The sequence below is a fragment of the Humulus lupulus genome, chromosome X (assembly GCF_963169125.1).
Source record: "Humulus lupulus chromosome X, drHumLupu1.1, whole genome shotgun sequence".
NCBI classification, from domain to species: domain Eukaryota; kingdom Viridiplantae; phylum Streptophyta; class Magnoliopsida; order Rosales; family Cannabaceae; genus Humulus; species Humulus lupulus.
In genome coordinates, this window is record NC_084802.1 from 1,459,883 (window position 1) to 1,482,074 (window position 22,192).

A 22,192-nucleotide genomic window follows, 5' to 3' on the forward strand; every position below is an offset into this window, starting at 1 on the left:
AATTACTCTCTAAAAAAATATAAAAATTATATATTTTCACTAATTACTCTAGATATCATACTTAAAGTTAACTAAGCAATTCAAAACATTAAACACACAAGATATAGTTTTCTACATTTTATTATAAGACATTATATAGTGTCCTATACTACTTGAGATTAGGGTTGTTCACGGTACGGGCAGGGCCGGCCCTGAAAAAAAGTGGGCCTAAGACGGTTTTAATAAATTTGAAAAAAATTGGTCATTTTGTATATGTAATTTTTTTATGTAATTTTAAATAAAATTAAACTAATATTTAGTAATATAAAATTAAACTAATTTTAAATAAAATAGGCTCTGGGTAGGGGTGGGCCCTAGGTACGGGCCTAGCCCGCCTATGCCCAGGGCCGACCCTGGGTACGGGGAGTATAGTTTTTTACTAATTTATTAGATCGCACCGCATATGTGGTTTGAGTAATTTTTCAAACCACATTATGTACCACATAGACTTCAAACTGCATAAATCGCACCGCAAAAATGTGTTGTGGTGTGGTGTGAGCAGTTTATATCTATCGTCAAATAATTTAACAATTAAATATTATAATTAATAAATATTCATAATAATTCTCATAACTTTTCTAAAAAAAAAAATAAAGCTCATAACTAAAGATTGTTTTACAAAACAATAAATATACAACAAACTAATAAACTTTTAACAAAACAACAAACTTATAACAAAAAAATGTGGTATAAAAGTAAAAAATTTGGTTAAGGAGGAATATCTTTAGATTGAAATAAAATATGTGTTAGCATATTATGATACATAATAATTTTTCTAAATATTGTGTATATTATAATATACAAAAATATATATGATTTAAGAATAGTAAAATTAAAATATATATATATAAAAAATTAATATATATAATGATGTGGTGTAGTGCGATTTGAACAGCAGTTATAAAATTCAAAAGCGCAAATTGCAACGTACCGCGCAATTTGGCAAAACTGCAAACAACACTTCGAAGGATTCCAAACCACAAATTGTAGTGTGGACGATTTATGCAGTGTGAGCGGTTTGATGAACACTCCTACTTGAGCTTATATCTTATTTATTACAATATTTTAAATTATAATATATAGAGCTCAATTTTAAATTGAATCAAGTAATTGCCTTATAGCATTAGTCCACGATGAAATAATTTGTTCATATAGTCTAATAAAAAAATTATAGCAAAGAAGAAAAGAAAAATTTACAGGTGAAAACAACCTTTCCAAATGTGAGACGTAATTACATACATACTCAACCTGTAAGCATTGGATCAAGTGTCATCATCTCATTGAGAAAATTATAGTCCAATTTCAAATCTTCACAATTTAAATTCATTATTTTAAAAGGAGTTTAAATTCATTTCAATTAGGTATATTTTTTATAATTCCATTGGTGCCCATAGAAATAGATTACTACTAGAAGCACCAATAATGCCTAATACTATCTTAAATTATTTGTATTTAGTATCATGTTACACATATTTTAATTTAAAATAAAATATACGAGACTTGATACTAAATTGCACCGATCAACTTATGATACATGGCTATAACAATACTCACAAGGAATATCATCCTTAAAAACTTGTATATAAGTATTTAAATTACGCGTTTAATTTAATCTAGTAAATATTTATAAGAGCAACTCTAATGGTGACTATCTCATTGGTTACCTAAAATGTGTAAATCATCTCAAAATATAATGTTTTATTTTTTCTCTCATCCACATCACTTTTGTCAACATTTTACATATAAATACTCCAATGCTAAACCACCCCAAAAATTTTCAATTATGGTGCCACATATTATTATTTAATATGTTATTTTGTAATTATAAATATTGTCGCACTAATTTTTTTTAAAATTTATATATTAATATAAATAAATATTACACAAAATTTAAGAAAGCTTATAAAATGACATCAGTCTAATATAATCAAATTATGACCATATGTGCTCCACCAAGTCTGCCTGAAGATTGCGATGAATATTTTTGTTACGAATTTCAGCACTCCTTTGAAGCATGGGAAATCATAAATAAGTCCATGCAATACTTCAACCGTTGGGGTGTCAGTGGGGCCGTCATCATAATTAAAATCAAACAAATTCTCATATGTATCTTTTCATCCTCAACAATAAGGTTGCGTAATATGATGAATGCATACATAAGAAAATTATAGAAGAAAATATTTTTTTAAAAAAAAGCAATGGTAAAATATATGTACATATATAATATATAAAATAAGGTAATAGTACAATTTTTTTTAAAATAAAGGGAAAGTACCGTTGCATCGGTGAGACAACGGTAATTTAAATTTATTGATGCAATGAGGCTCTCCAATGCTTTAAAAAGGGGAAGCCACATTGTTTATCAAATATTAGTCAACAAGCTACAAAATGAGCTAGCGCATTGTGATTGCTCTAAGGAGGCGTTTGGTATGAAGTAAAATAAATGTCGGAATAAAAATCTAAATCACTTCCTATGTTTGGTTCAAATTTTAAAGGGGTAAAATTAATAATTTGTGTGAGTCTCACATGTATTTTAAAGGTAAAGTGAACATTTTTATACACAAGAATTTAATATTACATCCATCTTAAGTCTCTCTACATTTTTCAATGCAACTCAACTACTCAAAACAATTTGAGTGAATCTCACATGTATTCTAAGGGTAAGAGTTTTTCAAGTACTCACCTTGAAAAAGAGAGTACTAGTAAATTTTCATATTTTTATCACCTGAATAGTTATAATTTGTTTATATTTTATTTTTTATGAAAGTGTAAATTATAATAAACACCCATCAATTTTTTTAAAATTACCAATAGAGAAAAATAAGATTAAAATATTTTGTGTTATAAGAGTGTATTAATTGAGAATTTAGGAAGAGTTATTAATACAAAACCATTTGATTAAAATTATTGTAACAGTTATAGTCGTTACAATAATCATTTTCATACGAACGAAAGCTTTATCCATACCAAAGCCTGACAGACCTGTTTGGTTTCATCTTCGTTCATACAAACCCAGACGAGACGAAGCTTCTCTCTTCATCTTCATCTCCTTTTCAGTACAATCCAGAATCAACCCAACTCAACAAATAACCAAAATCCGCCATTGAATTGAAACTGAGACGCCTTCATCAACCGCACGCAGCTTCTCATGTCTTGTCTTCTCATCCATGGATTTCACGGTCATTCTTCTTTCTTTTCTTTTTCCAATTTGAATTTTGGTTTTTGTAGAGTAAAGCTTGGTGGTGGTAATAATAATAATAATAATAATAATGGTTGTATGAATGAACAGAGATCGAGCTCTTTGACGATGGGAGAACGGATCTGTGCGGCGTTTATGCCGTTCATTGCGATTGTTGAGGTCTTGATATTCGCCGTCGTCGATTGCTTTGATTGCCGGCCCCTTTCCAACAAGAACTATCGTTACCATTACGAAGATCTCGCTCGCCTCGCCGATGAGACCCGATGTATTTCGTTTTTACCGAAAATCCTCTTTTCTTTTCTATTCTGTTTCATTGCGTTTGAGTCTCTCAATCTCAAATCCCTAATTTTGACTGTAATGGGTGTTTGATTTTTGGGGCTTTTTCAAAAAATGGAAATGATTGCAGTTTCTGTGAATGAAGTGGAGGCCTTGTATGAGCTCTTTAAGAAGTTGAGTAGTTCAATCATTGATGATGGGTCTATTCACAAGGTATGCCAAATTATTGAGGGAATTATCATTTTTGAATTCAATGTCAGTTTGCTTAATGTTTTTTTTTTTTTTGATAATTTGAGAAGGAAAATATTGATATATTCTGCCAAAGAGTCTTTCTGCTAATTGTGTTTCTTCTTCTTCTTCTTTATATTAAACTATAAATTAGTCATTGCTGAAAAAACTTGAGCTAATGAGCAGTGTCATGCTGTGTACATACTTGATAGTATATCATATATATATATATATATATATGTAGTGATATACAGAAAGAATTTTGATTCTGAGGTGAAAGTTTTATTGGAAGAGCTTTGCTATCTTTGTAGGAAGAGCTTCAATTGGCGCTGTTCCAAACTCCACATGGCGAAAATCTTTTCCTAGACCGGGTAAAAGCACAGTGACATTCAAGTTCTGTTGTGAAACTCTTGAAAAGTTGTTGATATTTTGAACATCAAGCCATGCAAATCAGTCTGGCCTAATTCTTACCTATGCTTTGATCTGTTCTGTCTTTGCAGGTTTTTGATCTTTTTGATGAAAAGAGAAATGGTGTTATTGACTTTGATGAATTTGTACATGCACTCAGTATCTTTCATCCCTGTGCTCCTATAGAAGAAAAAATCGACTGTAAGTGTGTTCAAGAAGAATTTCAATCCTAAAATGCAAAACAGAAACACTAATCCTATTTTCGGTTACTTTTCTTCTCTTGGCAGTTGCATTCCGGCTATATGACCTGAGACAAACTGGATGCATTGAGCGAGAAGAAGTAGGCATATTCTTCTGCAACAGTAGTAAATTATGTATGGTGTTTTGGCTAATAATGGCCTCTCTCTTTGACTCCTCCAGGTGAAGCAAATGGTAGTTGCAATAATGATGGAATGTGATATGAAATTATCAGATGATCTTCTGGAGTCCATTATTGACAAGGCAAGTCTCAATTCAATCAACTGTCATCTTCTTAAGAAGTCAGTAGTAACAAGTTTCAAACATGTTCTTGCAGACATTTGCTGATGCTGATGCAGACAAGGATGGTAGGATCAACAGAGAAGAATGGAAAGCATTCGCCATTCGACATCCCACCCTCTTGAAGAACATGACTCTTCCTTACTTGAAGTAAGTATATGCAGCTAGCTACCCCATGTTTCTTTGCATTGCAAGCAATTTAAAGCCTTATTGAAACTCTTTCAATATGCAGAGACATCACCACAGTATTTCCAAGCTTCATTTTCAACACCGAGGTCGAAGACTGATCATTTTTTGGAGTTTCCCTCAGTTGCATCCACTAGATTAAAATGAAGAGAATTGGCCCTTTTTACCCTTTAAGCAAGGCTGCATTGCCTGCCATAACAGGTCCTTTTTAATCAAAATTTGTATATGAATTGATATCATATTCCTAGGCTGTACAATATGCACTTTTTTTTTCCCTTTTCATTTTGTGAAAAGGAACTTGCTAACCAAGGTTTTTGTAAAAGCTTTGAATGTTTATATATGTAGTTTCTAGAGCAGGTGATTTTGTTTGATATTTGATGAAGAAAAAAACTATAGTAATTAATTACTTGATATTAAGACAAGTGAAGATAATCTAACAGTGTATAAATTTAGACCCTTTTGAGACTTCTTTTTGTAAGTCTTAATTAATTTAAAAAAAGAAAATACATATTTGGAGTTTATTTAATTTCTTTAATGTACTGTCACTATCTTATAAACCTAGGATTAGTCTTTGGCTTTAAGTTTTGGTTTTTTGTTATGTCATTGCCTTTTTCAATTTAATAATCTGGTTGTTTTGTTATCATTAGTGTTCTTTACCACAATTATTGAATTTAAATATTATTGAATTTTTTAGTAATAAATATTGGCATTAGAGTAGGCTCCGACGATGGTGACAAAATCATATTTTGGCAAATGTTTAAAAACGACGTCATTTTCACATTTCATTGATGTTGCGTTGTCAATCATTCTTACATAATTTTACAAAAATATGGTAAATTTAATATGGACAAAAAAATAATGCCATCAAAACATGGCTTTTTTCTGGTTTTTTAACAAAAATAATCCCATATTTTTGTAATATTATTTTTGTTTTTCCATATTTCTTTACAGTAATCGGTTACTATTGTTGAATTAGTTTAAAAATTGATGTTGTAGTGACCGGTTACTATTATCAAAATAATTTTATTTTTGCAGTGGTTGTTACCATTATTAAAATAAATTTTTTTTTTGGTAGTAGTAATCAATTACCACTATTAATTTTTTAGTTTATTAGTGATATAGAAGTAACTAGTTGCCACTATGAAATGAAATTAGTTTTAAAAATCTATTTTGATAGTGGTTACCAATGTCTGAATTAGTCATTTAAAAAATTAATATGGTACTAATCAATTACTATAAAAAAAGTTTATGGGATAAGATATCCATAAAAATGAAAAAAACCAAAAGAAACTCCCATTTTTATCAAATTTATAGAAAAAATACCATATTTTATGTAATTTACACTAATTCTTATTCTTGTCAATTATCCTACTAAGTTAAAAACTATAAAATTATTCCTCATTTTTTGCTGAATAACCAAATCCACTTTTAATTTTGAAAACACCAAAATCATATCTTAAGATTTTGCTTGTATTAATTTATCTTGGATTTATTATTTTTTTTTAAAAAAAAAAGAAACTTATACCTTATTTTGGGTACTCATACCATCTAAAAAATAATTACAATTAGTTATGGCAATTTATTTTGGGTACTCATACCTTATTTTTAAGTGTATTTTAATTTTTACAATTTAAGTAACCAAATTACCATCTCTTTTGACTATTAATTTATAACTCATGCATAAATTTTAATATGTAATGCATATACACAATTCAACATAAATTGTAAATAATATATATGCATTATTTATTTGGTATAGTTGTAGGATGTAAATTATTCCACATAAATTATTTAATTTCTAAACATTTTCCTTGGTCAAAAGTTCGAAACTTTCAAATCTTCATTTTAAGCATTGCTTCAACAATTATTATTAATGCATCGAAAATGTAAGTCGTGAATCTTCGTAAAATGGTTCATGCATCTTTGTTGTCCGGAGCAACAAAATCGAGTTGGTAAGAATTTAAATATTCCTTTATTTTTATTTTTGAATCCATTATCAAGATAAAATAGATTATCATAATTTTTTTTATTTAATTGAAATTAAACTCAAAACCTATTTATTTTTAGTTCAAAGATTAAGTGTTTATACCAAAAAAAAAAAAATTTAAAGAAACAAGACTACATAGATATAAACTCATAATTCAATTCTTGAGAGCCTTTGAAGTTAGTTTTTAATACTCAAAATTGCTTAATATATTATGTATGAACCTCTATTTGGATTTTCACATGGAAAATAATGAATTCTAATGATTTGTTTTTTTTAAAATAAAATAAAATAAAATTTAAATATAGTTTAGAATAATCATATTTAAAAAAGTAACTTATATTTCTCAATCTTCTCCCTAATATTTATCTCACAAAATTAATGATTTTTTTTCCTAAAAAAAACACAATTTTATAAATTATTATATATAAATAATTTGATAAAATAATATTTTTTTGTCACTCTCTCTTTCTCTCACTACAATTCACCGAATCAGTCCACTTTTTCTCTCCCACTCTCTCAATCTCAAAAGCGACAAACCCAAATACCAGAAGTACAACAATGGCTGACAAACCAAGCCGAGCTCTTGTATTGTACGGAGATGGCTTGGCTCGTCTCATCAATTCATCACATACCCATCTCCACTCTCTTTCCTCCATAGCTTCCTGTGGTTTCTTGAGCCTCCCTAATGCTCCTGCTTCAGGTTTTTATCTCTCTCTCTCTCTCTCTGTTTTTAATTTTCGAATTGTTAAGATAATCACTACAATGAAGCATGTATATTGAGTAATCAACTTCTTCCATGGCTGAAGTAATAAACTGTATAAGCTTAAACTTCATGGCAAAGATTAATTACCCTATATAATACCTATTCAGTTTTATTACAAACGGGGTCAAATTAGGGCTCACAATTACGTAGGACAGGTTTGATTTTGATCCTTTGAATAAAAAAATTGTTAAGTTTCTGCAATTGGGTATGTGTTTGTTTCTACTGATATTGTTTATATTTTCTTTCTCAATGCTGGGATTTACTTGGATTTAGATTTGCAGAAAGCGAGGATGAGAGAATAGTTAGGGAGTTTGCAATATTGGTGGATGCATATGAAGCTCATCTCGATTTGGTGAGATCAATAATGATTAGATTAACTCTTTTGATTCTAGTTTCATTTGTTTAATAGTTAGGGTCCTTTGTTTTTCAGAATGGGGATATTAGTACAGATGAATGTCAGCAAAAGCCCTTGATTCCAACCATATCAGAGAGGTTTTTAATCTCTTTGGTTTTCATCATTTGAACTCTGTTCATTCCATATTCAGTAGATGACATTTTTCCTCATTAAACTTCAGGTTCATGGGAATGAAAGCTGCCTTAATCACTAGTAATTCTAGTTTGGAATCTTTTGCTTCTAAACTTGGCTTCACAGTGTTGCATTTGAAGGAGTTTGGTAACAACAATCACCCTAAGCTGCTAAAATTGCTTGGATTTCAAGAAGGAAAGATGGTCGATACGAGTGAGTTTGATATAGTTTTCGTGCATATTGGTGCTGGTGACAAGGACAAGGCAGCTGCCAGCGATTTGGAGTTCATCAATTCCTTGGTTGGAGGCATAATGAATGTAGCTCAAACTGGATCCGAAATTGGTTCCCGGCTGCATTTTTCTGTTGTGTTGAGCTATGGGAGTGTCTCGGAAGATGATTCTTCGAAGTTGTCAATTTCGGTTAAGAAAAATGAGGAAAATTCTGGTCTTTCAGTGCTATTTCCTCGTCAAAGTTACACCATGAAAGGCGAAAATCTACGGAATGATGTTAGGTGAGTTAATCCTTGATAGTTTTGAGTCATTTTCTCACTTCAAAAAAATATCCTTAGCTAAAGTTTTGTTGAACAGGCACCATTCTCCTATGCTTATGGCTCAATGGCAATATGCTGTGACTCGCAAGGATATGGCTGAGACATTTTCTTTTAAAGATTTCAAGGAGGTACCACATGAGATTCACTATAATGAATGGCATCAGTTATCTCAAAATTCAATTATAAATGGCTGTTAGCAAAACTCAAGAATAGTTTCATAATGACCAAAGATGGTAGTTTAAACAATCAAGCCTGTAGTTTGTTGGACCCCTATTAGTAATTGTTACACCTATATAGTAATTGTTATAGTCAAATATTGTAAGATTAAGCAGGAAGCCTAGTTTCAAAAAAGAAAATGAATAATTTTGTACAAAATTAACAAGTATAGTCAAATCTCTGTGCAGAACGGCGGAAATCTCGTAATACCAGCAGATAGGTTTCTGCATGAGGTAGCCTTCAAGCTCTGGAAAGCTCCCAAGTATGGAGCATAAGGTTTTGAAAAGTCCACTCATACCATGGCAAAGGCAATGGAAAAAAAAAAAAAAAAGCTTGAGTGATGGAACTCTCATGTGTTATCTATAGTGATTTTCAATCTTGTTTTTGGCTGAATCAAACATTGCTTCATATAATAAAAGTATTCCTTGATTAAGGTGGCTAAATAATGCCGGTGATATTATCATCCTTTTATCAATATATCTGTGTTCGATTATGACTAAATTGGCAGTTAAGTTTCATATCAAAACTTGCTTAGCATTTTGGAAGGGAGAATATGAGGTTATGAGCATTTATATGCTTAGGGAAAAACAATCTGAAACACAACTAATCTGATCATCAACAATTTTTTAAGTATTTTTTTCTCTGCAAATTAGTCTGTCCAGCTCGATCGCCTAATTTTTTATTCGGGCAAGTAGCGAGTTAGTACTTGTCAATTCGACCAATGAACACTCCTAACTGAATCATATTAACGAGTTGCAATTTGCTCCAAATCTAAAATCAGAGTATTTCAAATGTATTTATTCTCATTTCATCTAAATATTTTTAGTTCAAGTACAATTTTTACAAACTACTTTCCAGTGTTCTTATTTTATCCCACCTAGCACAAATGAATGATATTTTTTTTTCATTCTAAATCATTATTAATCTACACTTGCGTTTGATATCACCAAAGCTTGTCACCAGAAAAATCTACAACTCTGGTCCAAAGCATACAAACCTCCATTGAACACTTCAACTTGAAAAATTGTCCAGCTGAGGCACTAGCATTCAAGCAAGCTTTTAACACAAAAAGTTCCTAATAGAAACCACCCCAGAAGAAGCAAAGAAAAAGAAAAAAGTCCTATCAAGAATGGCCAGCCAACCATGACAACACCAAAGAATAGTACCACCATGAAAGGTAAGAATGACCTTATGATTGATAAGCCATCAACCCACTTCCCTTTTAAGAGTATCAGTGCTGCTACGTTTATCATGTTCCAATTCATCGATCCGCCATAACAGAGCCGATTCAAACAGTTGGCTAAAAAAGAGTGGCAATTGCAAGTGAAAAGGTTGTAACTTTTGTGCTCAAAGTACCGCATACTTGCCTGTAGGGCGTCGTCCCAGGTGATCGAACTCCCGAATTCTGTGTGCCTGAAGCCGTGCTTGCAGGTGTGCCTGGAGAGGTTTGGGGGAAAGCAACACTGTATTGACATTTCAGATTTCAGAAACAGATTTTAAAAACAGTCAAGCTAATTTCTCTTTTTTTTTAAGGATTAAGTAAGACCTTTTCCCCATAGTGGATGGAAGCATTCAAACTGTGGACCTCAACATTCAATATGACTACAAAAATATTTTAGATGCTCTTAATAGAAAACCCAGATAACAAGAAGGAAAGTAGAAGAAACTTAGTGATATTTTCATTTTTCATTTAAAAACATGAAAAATAGCTTAACTAGAGTAATCATTGGTGTCATTTTTTTTCCCTTAAGCTAAAGTGACTTAAATATTACTATGTGTGACAAGTAATGTTACTCCAAATATCCAAAAGCATCATGAACCCGATGTGCTAATTTCATAATCATCACAGGGCCTTCTTCCAGTATGTGTTAAATTCTGTTATATGTGAAAAGTACAAATTGTTAGGAGGGCTTGTTGACAAACTAATAAAATCAAACATAATCTACTATATCTTAAATATGCAGATAAGGAGTTATTTAAACCAAAACTCATTGAAACCCAGAAAATAATGAAACCATTTATTTATTTCTTTATTTTCATGTTTTGGTTTGATTTGTCAATCCAACATTAGTCAGTTCATCGAGTTTGGAACCAAATCAACCAAAATATCATCTTCTTTATAAAAGGCATGCAGAAATAGTTTTAGACCTCCCAATGTATTTTTTTTAAACAAGGATTAACAATCATACGCAACTTGTTCTAATTATCTCAATCTTTGTAGATATCTAGCAGTTCATTAGGTTATTGTTGACTATCTTCAAAATTATATTAAAAGTATTGAATTTGGATCTGATTTCACCTTAGAGCTTAGAGTTTGAATTCAATGAAGCGGCTCGGTTTGAGTTTGTTTTTCTGTTTGTAAAATCATAAAACTAACAAACCCCAACACACTCCAACTTCTACAAATAGATTATGCCTTCATAAAAAATTTAATTCCAAAGCTAAAGTTAAATGACAATGTTCTTAGAGTACAGGCCAAAGCCTTTTCTTTTTGTTGACCAAAGGGTTGAGAAAAGAGCTTAGGGCGTACCTGTTCTCGGTCGAGTTGAAGAAATCTGGCTGCAGAACCAAATGCAAAATTATCAACATTCACAAAATTGGAACCTGAAAAGTCTAAAACAGCTCCATCTTCTCTGCAAATGCCAACATGTCCAATGAAAGGAGCCAACCAAGAGACTACTGGGAGAGGAGTCCAGACCAAGCAACAAGGAAACTTCGCCTTTTTCGAATCAATTGGACTTAGTGGCCAAAACTCATGCTGAATTCTTTGTGCAGATCCAATATGTTCAATATCATACGCTGTTTTTAACTCCATTGTAGGAAATCTTCTGTGTAGGCTACTCAAAATTCTCAAACTTTATGTTCCAAACAAAATAAGAAATAAGTTACCAAAGTCACCATTAAGAAAAGTCAATCACTTACCAACACAATACAACAAAAGCTTCAATTTTTTTTTCTATATTTCTTCTTCTACTACAGTATCCTAGTCTACTCCATTCAATGCCTTGACTATATTTTGTCTTTCATCAGTCAACCTAGAAAATTGTTCACTTTAATGTAAATTCAACACGTTTCAGACTAGTAACTTCCATAATAACTTGACAGCCATAAAAATTAAATCTTTTTTCTTTCTTTCTTTCTTCTTCTACTACTACAACTATTATAGTATCCTAATCTACTCCATACAATGCCTTGAGTAGATTTTGTTCACTTTACAAAAACTTCATTGTCACAATATCATGTCATCAAAGAAAATCGATTTAGAAATTAAACAAACCAACATAATGAACCCATATGTTTTCACATTCCACCGATAATTTAAAATTTTCCCAGAAACCAAACAGAACCCAGATGCTCAGTTTCAATAAAAACTCTTAACACGGACAAATAAACAAGATCTAAACCAAACCCACTTAGAATGATGATGGAAAAACACTACTAACCTTGTAAAGGCAAGAAATTTGGGTTGACAATAAGGAGAAAGAGAGCAAATATGATATTATTAATAGAGAAGTTGTGGTTGTTGGTGTGCACCGCCATAGAAAGCAAAATAAAGTTTCTTTTCTTTGGTTCAGTGTTTTTGGTTTTGGGTACGAAAGAAAAATGGAAAGATGCATGAATCGTTTGATTAGTTCTACTTTCACAAAATATCACACCCAATTCTTGTATTATATTCTCTATATTTTCTTCCCTTTTTATCCTTTTGCATTTTTATATTTTACTTTATATGTTTCAACAAAAAATGTAATTACAAGTTTAACTAGGGTCAATTTAGTAATTTTACACATTTTTGTTTTGAATGTTTATGTTTATTTTAACCAAAATACACATCTACCAAGAATCTCAACCTCTTCTTCTCTACTATTTATTTTTACTTTTTCTTTGGAAAACCACATAATTTATAATTTTCCCATTTGTTTTTCTTTTAAAAAATATCTCGTAGATTTATAAATCTCTTCCATATTTTTAATGCCATTTTTATTTATGGAAATTTTTTTAGTAGAGCCTTCAAAAAGAGTCATTCAAAAAGAGTCCTACCGATAGGGCTCTTTTGTGATCTTTATATTGTAATTTAAGTTCAAATATGCAACAACTTGTTTTTATACATCATAAAAAAAAATCGTGCCGAAAACTATTCACGGGTTGAGAACACAAAAGAAACTTACCGTTAGGGCTCTTTTTGAAGTCCCTCGCATAGAATTATCCTTTATTTATTATTTCTTTTTTTTTTTAAAAAGTGATGAGATTAGATTGGAAAAAAATATATAGTCTTTGAATTAATTCAAATTAATAAATATTATAATATTCTTATTTAGTCAATATTTATTTCTTAGAAATACTTTCATTCATTTAACATCAATATTTTATAGTTATTTTTTGCTGAGATGAAAGAAAAAGCAATATACAAACATCATTGATATTTATGATTAGGAAAAAGAAAACTTTTAATTTAAAGAGTACGTATGCATAATTAATCTAATATCAAAATAGACATTAAATTTAAAATATAATTTAAATGATAAAAAAACCTAATTAAAAAAATATATAATTCAACAATATGATCCGAATCAAATTCATAGTAGACGATAGTCGCTGATTAATAGTTCAACCTACAAAAACAAAAACAGAAAAAATACAAAATAAATAAATAAACACTCTAAAATCCAATAATAATAATAATAATAACAATAATAATTAAATTAGTTAGAAATAAATACAGTGGGGAAATATAACATTGAATAAATAATAACTAAAATTAATAAATATCTACTTCTCAAATTTATTTTTAATAAATATCTATAATTGTCAAAACTATTAAAAATCGATTAAAAGTTAAACAAAAACTAGAAATACAAAATTTAAATCTTAAAAATATTTAAGAATTTAAACGATTAAGATGTAAAAAAATTAAAAATTAAAAATTAAAAACTAAAAACGAATCATATTTTATAAATATAATAATTTCACATTGCTCACAATTTTTATTTTGACATAGAAATTTCTAACTATCTCTATAGATATTATAGAACCCTTTAAATAGGCCAACAACTTCAATATGATAAATCGGTTACTTTCCAGTAAAGAAAAATGATAAACTTTTAATTATTAGTTCCACTAAAAAAAAACTTTTTTAATAAATAACAATAACTAGGTTACTCTAAAATTAAAAAAAATAAATCATAAGTTACTCAAATATAATTTTAATATTTACCTCTCGGCTCTTCTAATCTTGGCGCAATTTCTTCACAAATTTCTTTATCCTTTTGTGATCAGGGGAAGATTTGTCAAGCTTCTTCTTCAAATAATGTATAATTTTTGAAGTAAAACTAGAGTAAAAATAACACAAAACAAATTAATAGAAATACTATTTTTTAAAATAAAATAAAATAAAATAAAAATTATTATAAAACACCTATATAATAAATATTTTTAATATATATATAGAGAAACTTACAATGGTTTTTCTGGATACAAAGATCCTGGAATAGATTGAATAACAATAATTCCATCATGGCCGAAGATTGCGATTTCTTTACAATCTTTGAATTCCTCTTCTACTAAAGCATGATGAGAAAGTTTTTGTCGAGACGGTGATGATGATGATGATAGTGTACTTGTTTTATATGATGTGTCAGAATCTTCAATCTCAAAACTTTGGCTATATTTAGTAGAGATTGGTACTGTTTTCACCTTAAATAGTATCACTGCCATATAGTTTGAATGACGGTTCATAACAAGCTTACTATAAGGTATATCTTTACTTTCGTTGGGAAGTATAGTTCCAAAATTTTGAATATTTTCAAAATCTTTATACTCGAACTTATGAACATTGTTGTAAACATCACGTTTTACAATGGTAAGGGTCACAATAATATACTCATTTTTATTCTTTAAATAATTAGAAATTCGAATCATTCTTTCGGCATTCATTTTCCTTGAATTCTGTAGATATAAAAATAGATTAGCAATAAGTATTAGTGTTAAATATATAATATTTAGAATAATTATAAATCAAATTTATACGTACCTTTGAGTTGAGGCTATATATATTGGATGATGATCAGAGAGAGAAGTACGAATAGAATGAAACAAAGAAGATTTAATTAATATTCAACCCTTACTTATTTATAAGGTGAATACTAACTAACTGCATAAATATTTGCGGATTTTATATTAATTTTTTCTTAAAATATATATATAGATATTTATCACACTCTTTGCTGCTCTTTATATATATAATTATTTTTAAAATTATAAATTTAAACGAATATAGTGAACATCACACTCTTTCACATTTCATCAAAATATTATTATTATTTTTTAATAAATTTCAAACAATTAATCAGTTAAGATCTTATATAACAATATTAATATTGTTATTATTTTAAAATTATAAATTCAATATCACACTCTTTCATATTTCAAAAATATATTATTTTAAAAAAATTCAAATAAAAAATTAGTTAAGATTTTATTCGGAAGAGTGAATAAAATATCACACTCTTTGCCCTTACATGTAATTATATATATATATATATAGAGAGAGAGAGAAATACTCACTTGTTTACTTATTAGTTCATCATCATCATCGTTAATTATTAGCCTTTCTCTCTTTGACATTATATATATAAATAATGCAGGTATGGTATTTATATGTATAATTATTTTGTTATTGTTCTTTCTTTCATAATCATAATCATGGATTGCTTTAATTGGTGATTATTAACTTTTGTTTTATTTATTAATTTGTGTGTGTAGATGATGAGGAAAGCTACTATCCGAATTAATAATAGATCTGACAATTATATTGAGATAAAAACTTTTAAGTTTCGTTGTGATAGATATCAGAATGTTGGAGCTATAAGGCCTCGTTCTTCTGAAAATATATCTTTTACTCGGATTTTAGCGGATATGAGCCTTTATAATTCGATCGACATGATTTTATACTTTGATAATAAATATGCATTTTCTATACATGGAAAATTTCACTATAGACAATTAAAGATAGAGAATTATAATAATGACAAATTCTTGATCAAAATAATTCCTGGAAATGGCTCTAATAAAATGTGGTAAGTAACAATTTTCTTATTATGCATGTTTCAAAGAAATTTTTGTGTTTTGATTTGTAATTGGCTTGGTTTCTTGTTTTTGGATCTTAATATATACATATATATATTTATATGTTTATATGTTTGTTCAACGATAACATATGTTTGATCATGAAATTTTATCATCCAAATTTATTTAGAACTACTTACAATTTTAAGAAACTTCTTAGTGCTTAACCCTAACTTTTATAATCAATAAGCTATTTATTGATATTTTTTTTTATTACAATTGCTATTTTTTATTTTGTTTCCTTATTAACTTTTTTCTTAATTCTCCAGTGAAAGAGAGATGAATGAGAACATCACATAATATATAATTTTAACATTTCTTTCTTTTTTTTTTTGTGTTTTTCAATTTTATGTACCAAAGCAATATTAATCTTGATTCTCTAAAAATAGATGAGAAGATCCCAAAAACATCGTAAGCAACTTCTTTTTTCTTACGTTATTTTTTTTTCTTTCAAAAAATAAGTATAATATTTTAGTTATTTATTTTATTCTTCTCTTGATTATTATTTCTTAATTTTCATAATCAGCCACAATAATATTGATGTTGGTTCTTGGGAAAGACTAAAGAATTTTATGAAGAAATTTTCTAAGAAATGCTCTTCAGACAAACGAGTGCCACTACTATCCTCTACTATATGAATTAAGGTACATTAATTTATACATTCATATATTTTTTTTGGGTCAATTTTATTATCTCTTTACCTTTATAATTAATTAATTTATAATATGTTTAATTTATCTTTTGTTTTTAGGTACAATAATAATTTTATCTTATTTGAATGGGATATCGGAGACTGAGTTTGATTCATTTATTCCCTAAAGATTGAAGGTTTTATTATTTATGTTTTTTTGGATGAAAATTATATTGCCCCAAAAAATTATTATAGAAATTCTTGTCAACTTTTAACTACCAAAAAATTATTATAGGGATAATGTTAATTTTCTCAAATAATTAGAGTTAATCTGTCTTTTAAATAAGAGATGCATGTGTCGATGCATTTGCGTGTTGTGGCACAAAATGATTTTGTTCAGCCATTCTACCTCGTACTGATTTGGTCATAATTATTCAAAGTCAATCTAATCCAATAAGTACTCGGATCAGTACTATAGATCAATTACTTTTTTAGAAAAAAAAATTAAAGCCTGTATATTAATTTTGATACTTTCTAGCTTAAATTTATAGGAAAGGCTATGTATTATATATTAATTTTGATAGTCAGAGTCATGACTCATATACTTTTGTATTTTGATGACATTATATAATTGTTGCAAGGGAACCACTTGTCCAATTAATGATTTTTATACTTACATGTCAGGTTTTTTTAGGGGATTTACTACGGTAATTTACACTTATTTTTTGTAGGGTTTTTATTTTATTTTATTTTATATTTTTATGCATGAAAGAAAAGCTGGCCCTTGTTATATTTATGTGATCTTTATCATAAGTATGAGTTTTTTGATTTGTAGGGTGTATACATTTTGATGGGTAGAAACCTGTGTTGTGTATAGCGAAAAACTGGTAAAAAATGGCTTTTTTCTAATTATGGAGTAATGTGATATAGGTTTCGTATAGGGTAAGCAATAAGACTTTGGATTAAGGTTTTAACATACGTATTCTGATAATATCTCATTTTTTGGTAACTGCCCTTTTTTTTCTAAGAAATTTATTATCAAGCCAATGGAAAAAAGGTGAGTCCAACTCCTAATTTTTTTTATTCTTGATTTTCTTAAATAAAAAGAAATTAAGAAGATAAATATGACATATGTCAACTATGCACTTACGCAAAATAGTTAAAATCCTTCATTTCCCACTCTCTTCCCACACCTATCTCTCTTATTTCCTTTTTTTATTCTTTAATTTCTTAAATAAATAAAATAATAGGAAATTATGTATAGAAAACACTATTGCATGCTCACCATGCACATGCACACACCAAATTGGTCAAGTGCATCACTACTTACCATGCACCTTAGTGCATACAACCAAAACTCATTTACTTACAAATTAAAATAAACAATTAACAAAAATAAATTCACATAATTTTACCAAACAATTAAAATAATTTTCTAACACTTAACAACTAAGCACAAAATTAATTCAACTAATAAAACGTTTTACAGAGAAAACTCTTCATCTTTAATGGAGCTAAATAGCTAAAAACTAAAGAAAAATGTAATCAATGACTTGCAAGATCAATGACAGTGACTAAGTGGATGTAGCTCATCTTTTTGGGGCTGAACTACTATAAAACTCTCTCTCTCTCTCTTCATTATTTTTGGGCACTAGAAACATCTCATAATTTTATTTAGCTCTCACAAATCTTCTCAATATTATTCTTTGGGTGTTAGACGAGTTAACAAAGAAACGAGTCAACATAAACAATAAAAAAATGATCTATAATGTCCAATTCAATAAAGAGAAACGTGAAGTACAGTGTGCTTGTCGCCTATTTGAATTTCGAGGGATTCTTTGTAGGCATGCATTATCAGTTTTCATACTTGAACAAGTGGAAAATGTGCCAGAAAATTATATTTTAACACAATGGAGGAAATATGTAAGACAACGCCACACCAGCATCAAGGTTAATTATAATGATTGGAGTGGAAATGTGAAAACTCAACGATTTGATAGGTTGCAAAAGAAGTTTTATGATCTTGTTGATTGGGCTGTTGAATCTGATGAGAATTGTGCAATTTTTTGGGATATGATGAATGAGTTGCAATTAAGAAAGGAAAAAAATAATGAGAAGCAAGAAAGAAGTAATGATCATAAGTCGAATCCCATAGGATCACCTATTGATAATTATCATAAGGTATCTTTAGATGTAATTCATAGTCATTTAGTTGTACGAAGACATGGACAACCACCAAAGAAGTGTAAAATATCTAGAGCTGAGAAACTTGTTTCTACAAAGAAAAAGGTGCATGATAAGAATGTCAAGACTAAAGGAAAAAAAGTTAAGGTATTATTACTGAGCATTAGTTTTATATGTTAATTTAATATATACTTTTTTTTTAGCTTTTGTATTTTAATCTAATATATCCTCTTTTTTTATAATTTTTTTTGTTGGTAATAAGGTTATTTCAGCAAAAGAATGTGTTGGAGATGATATTGAAGATGGTGTATCCTCATTTATACCACCTAATATTGATATGCAAGAAACAATTACTATGAAGGTGAATAATTATTCCAAGCTTATTTTTTAATTTACATTTATAAGAGAATTCACTACAAGAAAAACTGCTTTCAATAAGACCAAGAAAATATTATTAAATACATACTATAACACTTTTTGATGTGTTAAGAAAAACAGTGTTATCGAAGGTCAGAACACTTTGCATAACACTTTTCCATAGTTATAGAGAAGTATTATTGTATAGTTTTCGATAACATTTATTTTGTGTTATTTTGCTAAATGGACAAGTGTTTCCTTATGTTATTTGTAATAGTTTATATAACACATTTTACCACTTACGAAGTAGTGTTAGAGCATACTATGCAATAACACTTTTTTTGTGTTATATATAACAGGTTGAATAACACTATTTTATACTTATAATTATAAGATTAGACTTTTTTCTAGATTATTAGAAGAATTTATTAAAAAAAATTAATCAATTAATGTCGTATATATAAGTTTATATAACACTTTTTTTAGTTGGAGCCAAAAAGACAATATAAATAAATATTTATTAATTACTTAAATTGAATTGCAATATTTAGTCTAGTTTAGACTTCCAAAATCATATTACAAGATACATTCTACAAAATTAGAGTTATATCATCTACACAGTTAGAATAATACATCATTTGATTCTAAAGACCAAAACTACAAATGATGTTTGATTTTTCTATAAAGAAAGAATATCTCATAATATCTGTACATTGCAAAAAAAAAAAAACAGTCATTTAATCATTAGCAAAGTAAAAAAGTAAATTATTTTATTAGAAGTGAAAACATATATGAATTGAATGGGATAACTAGAGCTAGACCATAATTATCATTTATAATAACTAGTATACAAACCAATCATTTATCAAACTACCCTACTCTTATAAAAATATAAATGTTACTTATATATACCTTGTTTGCATAAAAGAAAAATAAAATTATGTTGAAAAAACAATTCAAAAATCATTCATAACTCTTTGGATTAAACTATTGAAGTTAAGCAACACCCTGTAATTTGGTTATGGAAGGCATAAATCAGATTTTTTTAAAAAAAGAAAAAACAAGCTAGATAGAATTGAAGACACCACTTAAACTAATTTTGTACATGTCAAATATAAATTATAATTCTTGTCCTTACAGAAATTAGATTCCAAAAAGTTGACGGTTGATGCTGCCATCTTTCTTTGAGCAAGTTTCCCATGTTTCTAACCCAGTTCATTTCAAGTACTCAACTACATGCCAAGAGTTTACTAGTTTAGTACACACTCACACAAATATTGATTATACATATGCAGCAAATAAAATAACAAAAGTGAGAGAAAGAGATTACACATATGCATGAAGAAAATGCAAAAGAGAAAAAATATACTCTTAAGCTTTTCTCTTTTAAAGTTTGAATTTTATTTATTTAATTTAATTAGTAAGAGAAAACTTATATTTTAATACTTTTTATTTCTTATTCTATCTAGCTAGCTTTATCGCAGACGTGATGATAATATAGGGACCCCAATAATCTTGAAAAAAGAAACGATAAATTATGATTAAGGACTTAGTGCATGAATCACATGTGTGCTTTTGCCACTAATGACAGAAGATATTGCTATTCAGTTGTTGCAATATGCATTAGACAAGATATTGTAAGAGAAACAACATGAAAATAAGTAACTAATTTTATTTTCAAAACGACCTTGGAACTTCGTCAGTTGCACCAGCTATCCAAGTCTAGCTTGACGTGCTAATAGCTGCAGTGCAAGGTTTGTCAAAACGACCTTCCGGGATAGATGCGATAGACCATTGGAGTGGCAGCCCATTTTGTGCCCGGATTAGAGCAACCCAGCCTCTGGCAAAATATAAAGCACCGGTTTTGCCAGTATATACAGAAAAGGCAGATCCCATCAGACATGTTGGGAAGTTTGAGGACCAGATGGAATTGCTCGGAGTAAGTGACGATTATCGGTGTAGAGTTTTCCCGACTACTTTGTCAGATACCGCCCAGGAATGGTATTGGAAGTTTAAGCCAAACTCCATAATCTCTTGGGAGGCATTCAGGAAGGAGTTTTGTAGACAATTCAACACTGCCCGGACCCCACCAGTTTATGCCAACCACTTGGCAGATATCAAACAAGGAAAAGATGAGTCTTTAAAGAATTATATACAGAGATTCATGAGAGAAGCCAATAGAGCAACTGCTGTAGGAGACGAGGGGAAGATGGTTGCCATATCCGCTGGGATAACTTATCGAAGCCCTTTGTGGGATAGCATACATAGAAATCCAATTTCAATACTTCAACAATTTCTTGACCGAGCAGACAAGTATATGAAATTGGATGATGCGATCGAGAAAGAGGAGAATGGCATATACAATTCGGGCGGATCAACTAACCCTCCTAAGGATGGTGGAAAGAAACGTGGAAATAACGAGTCTGACCACCATGAGGAAAAGAAAGCAAAGTTGAGTTCAAATGAAAAGCCAACCAAGTATGAGCCTCAGTTCACTAATTACACCACTTTCTCGGCTAACCGAGCGGAAATATATCTTGCTAGTCATGAAGAGGTTCCCTACAAAAAACCTCCACCCATCAGGAAAGAGATGAGGAAGAGAGACATGAATAAGTTTTGTCGTTTCCATGGAGATTATGGTCACGACACGAATGAATGCAATCACCTCAAGGACGAGATAGAGTTTCTTCTCCGGTTGGGCAAGTTGAGAAAGCAGAGACACCCCAAGGAGAAGGAGGCAACAACAATCCTGGTTTCAAATGACAAAGATCTCCACCCTTGCAGCCCGGGCCTGTGGACTTTACCTTAGACACTATATGTGGAAGTCCACACTTGGCTGATGATAGCAACAAAGCAAGGGAGAGGTATGCCAAGACACTTCAATATGAGCGGGAGTGCTAGGATCAGAAACCATTGGAGCGGCGAGCATCGGAGGATATATTATCACTAAATACCGCTTTCAGCATGGTAGTTTAATTTCAAG

The 22,192-nt window shown here is 29.6% G+C and overlaps 4 protein-coding genes across 4 annotated transcripts; 3 read left to right on the forward strand and 1 right to left on the reverse strand.

Annotated features, from left to right (window-relative positions):
* The first annotated feature begins 3,024 nt into the window (after positions 1-3,024).
* Positions 3,025-5,229, forward strand: LOC133803269 (calcineurin B-like protein 10). Its single transcript, XM_062241243.1, has 9 exons — positions 3,025-3,218; positions 3,329-3,503; positions 3,645-3,727; positions 4,054-4,113; positions 4,243-4,351; positions 4,438-4,490; positions 4,571-4,651; positions 4,725-4,837; positions 4,920-5,229. Exons 1-9 carry the CDS (start codon positions 3,207-3,209, stop codon positions 4,972-4,974), a joined length of 741 nt encoding a protein of 246 aa, XP_062097227.1. The 5' UTR covers positions 3,025-3,206; the 3' UTR covers positions 4,975-5,229.
* Positions 5,230-7,319: 2,090 nt separating this feature from the next.
* Positions 7,320-9,361, forward strand: LOC133807005 (uncharacterized). Its single transcript, XM_062245110.1, has 6 exons — positions 7,320-7,560; positions 7,905-7,975; positions 8,054-8,115; positions 8,199-8,660; positions 8,737-8,827; positions 9,104-9,361. Exons 1-6 carry the CDS (start codon positions 7,419-7,421, stop codon positions 9,188-9,190), a joined length of 915 nt encoding a protein of 304 aa, XP_062101094.1. The 5' UTR covers positions 7,320-7,418; the 3' UTR covers positions 9,191-9,361.
* Positions 9,362-9,698: 337 nt separating this feature from the next.
* LOC133807006 (protein REVERSION-TO-ETHYLENE SENSITIVITY1) lies at positions 9,699-12,549 on the reverse strand. The gene is made up of 3 exons (XM_062245111.1): positions 12,359-12,549; positions 11,446-11,770; positions 9,699-10,378 (listed from the first exon to the last, which is right to left on the reverse strand). Exons 2-3 carry the CDS (start codon positions 11,728-11,730, stop codon positions 9,956-9,958), a joined length of 708 nt encoding a protein of 235 aa, XP_062101095.1. The 5' UTR covers positions 11,731-11,770; positions 12,359-12,549; the 3' UTR covers positions 9,699-9,955.
* Positions 12,550-18,426: 5,877 nt separating this feature from the next.
* LOC133804377 (protein FAR1-RELATED SEQUENCE 6-like) lies at positions 18,427-19,577 on the forward strand. Its single transcript, XM_062242544.1, has 3 exons — positions 18,427-18,999; positions 19,115-19,213; positions 19,569-19,577. Exons 1-3 carry the CDS (start codon positions 18,427-18,429, stop codon positions 19,575-19,577), a joined length of 681 nt encoding a protein of 226 aa, XP_062098528.1.
* Positions 19,578-22,192: the final 2,615 nt, after the last annotated feature.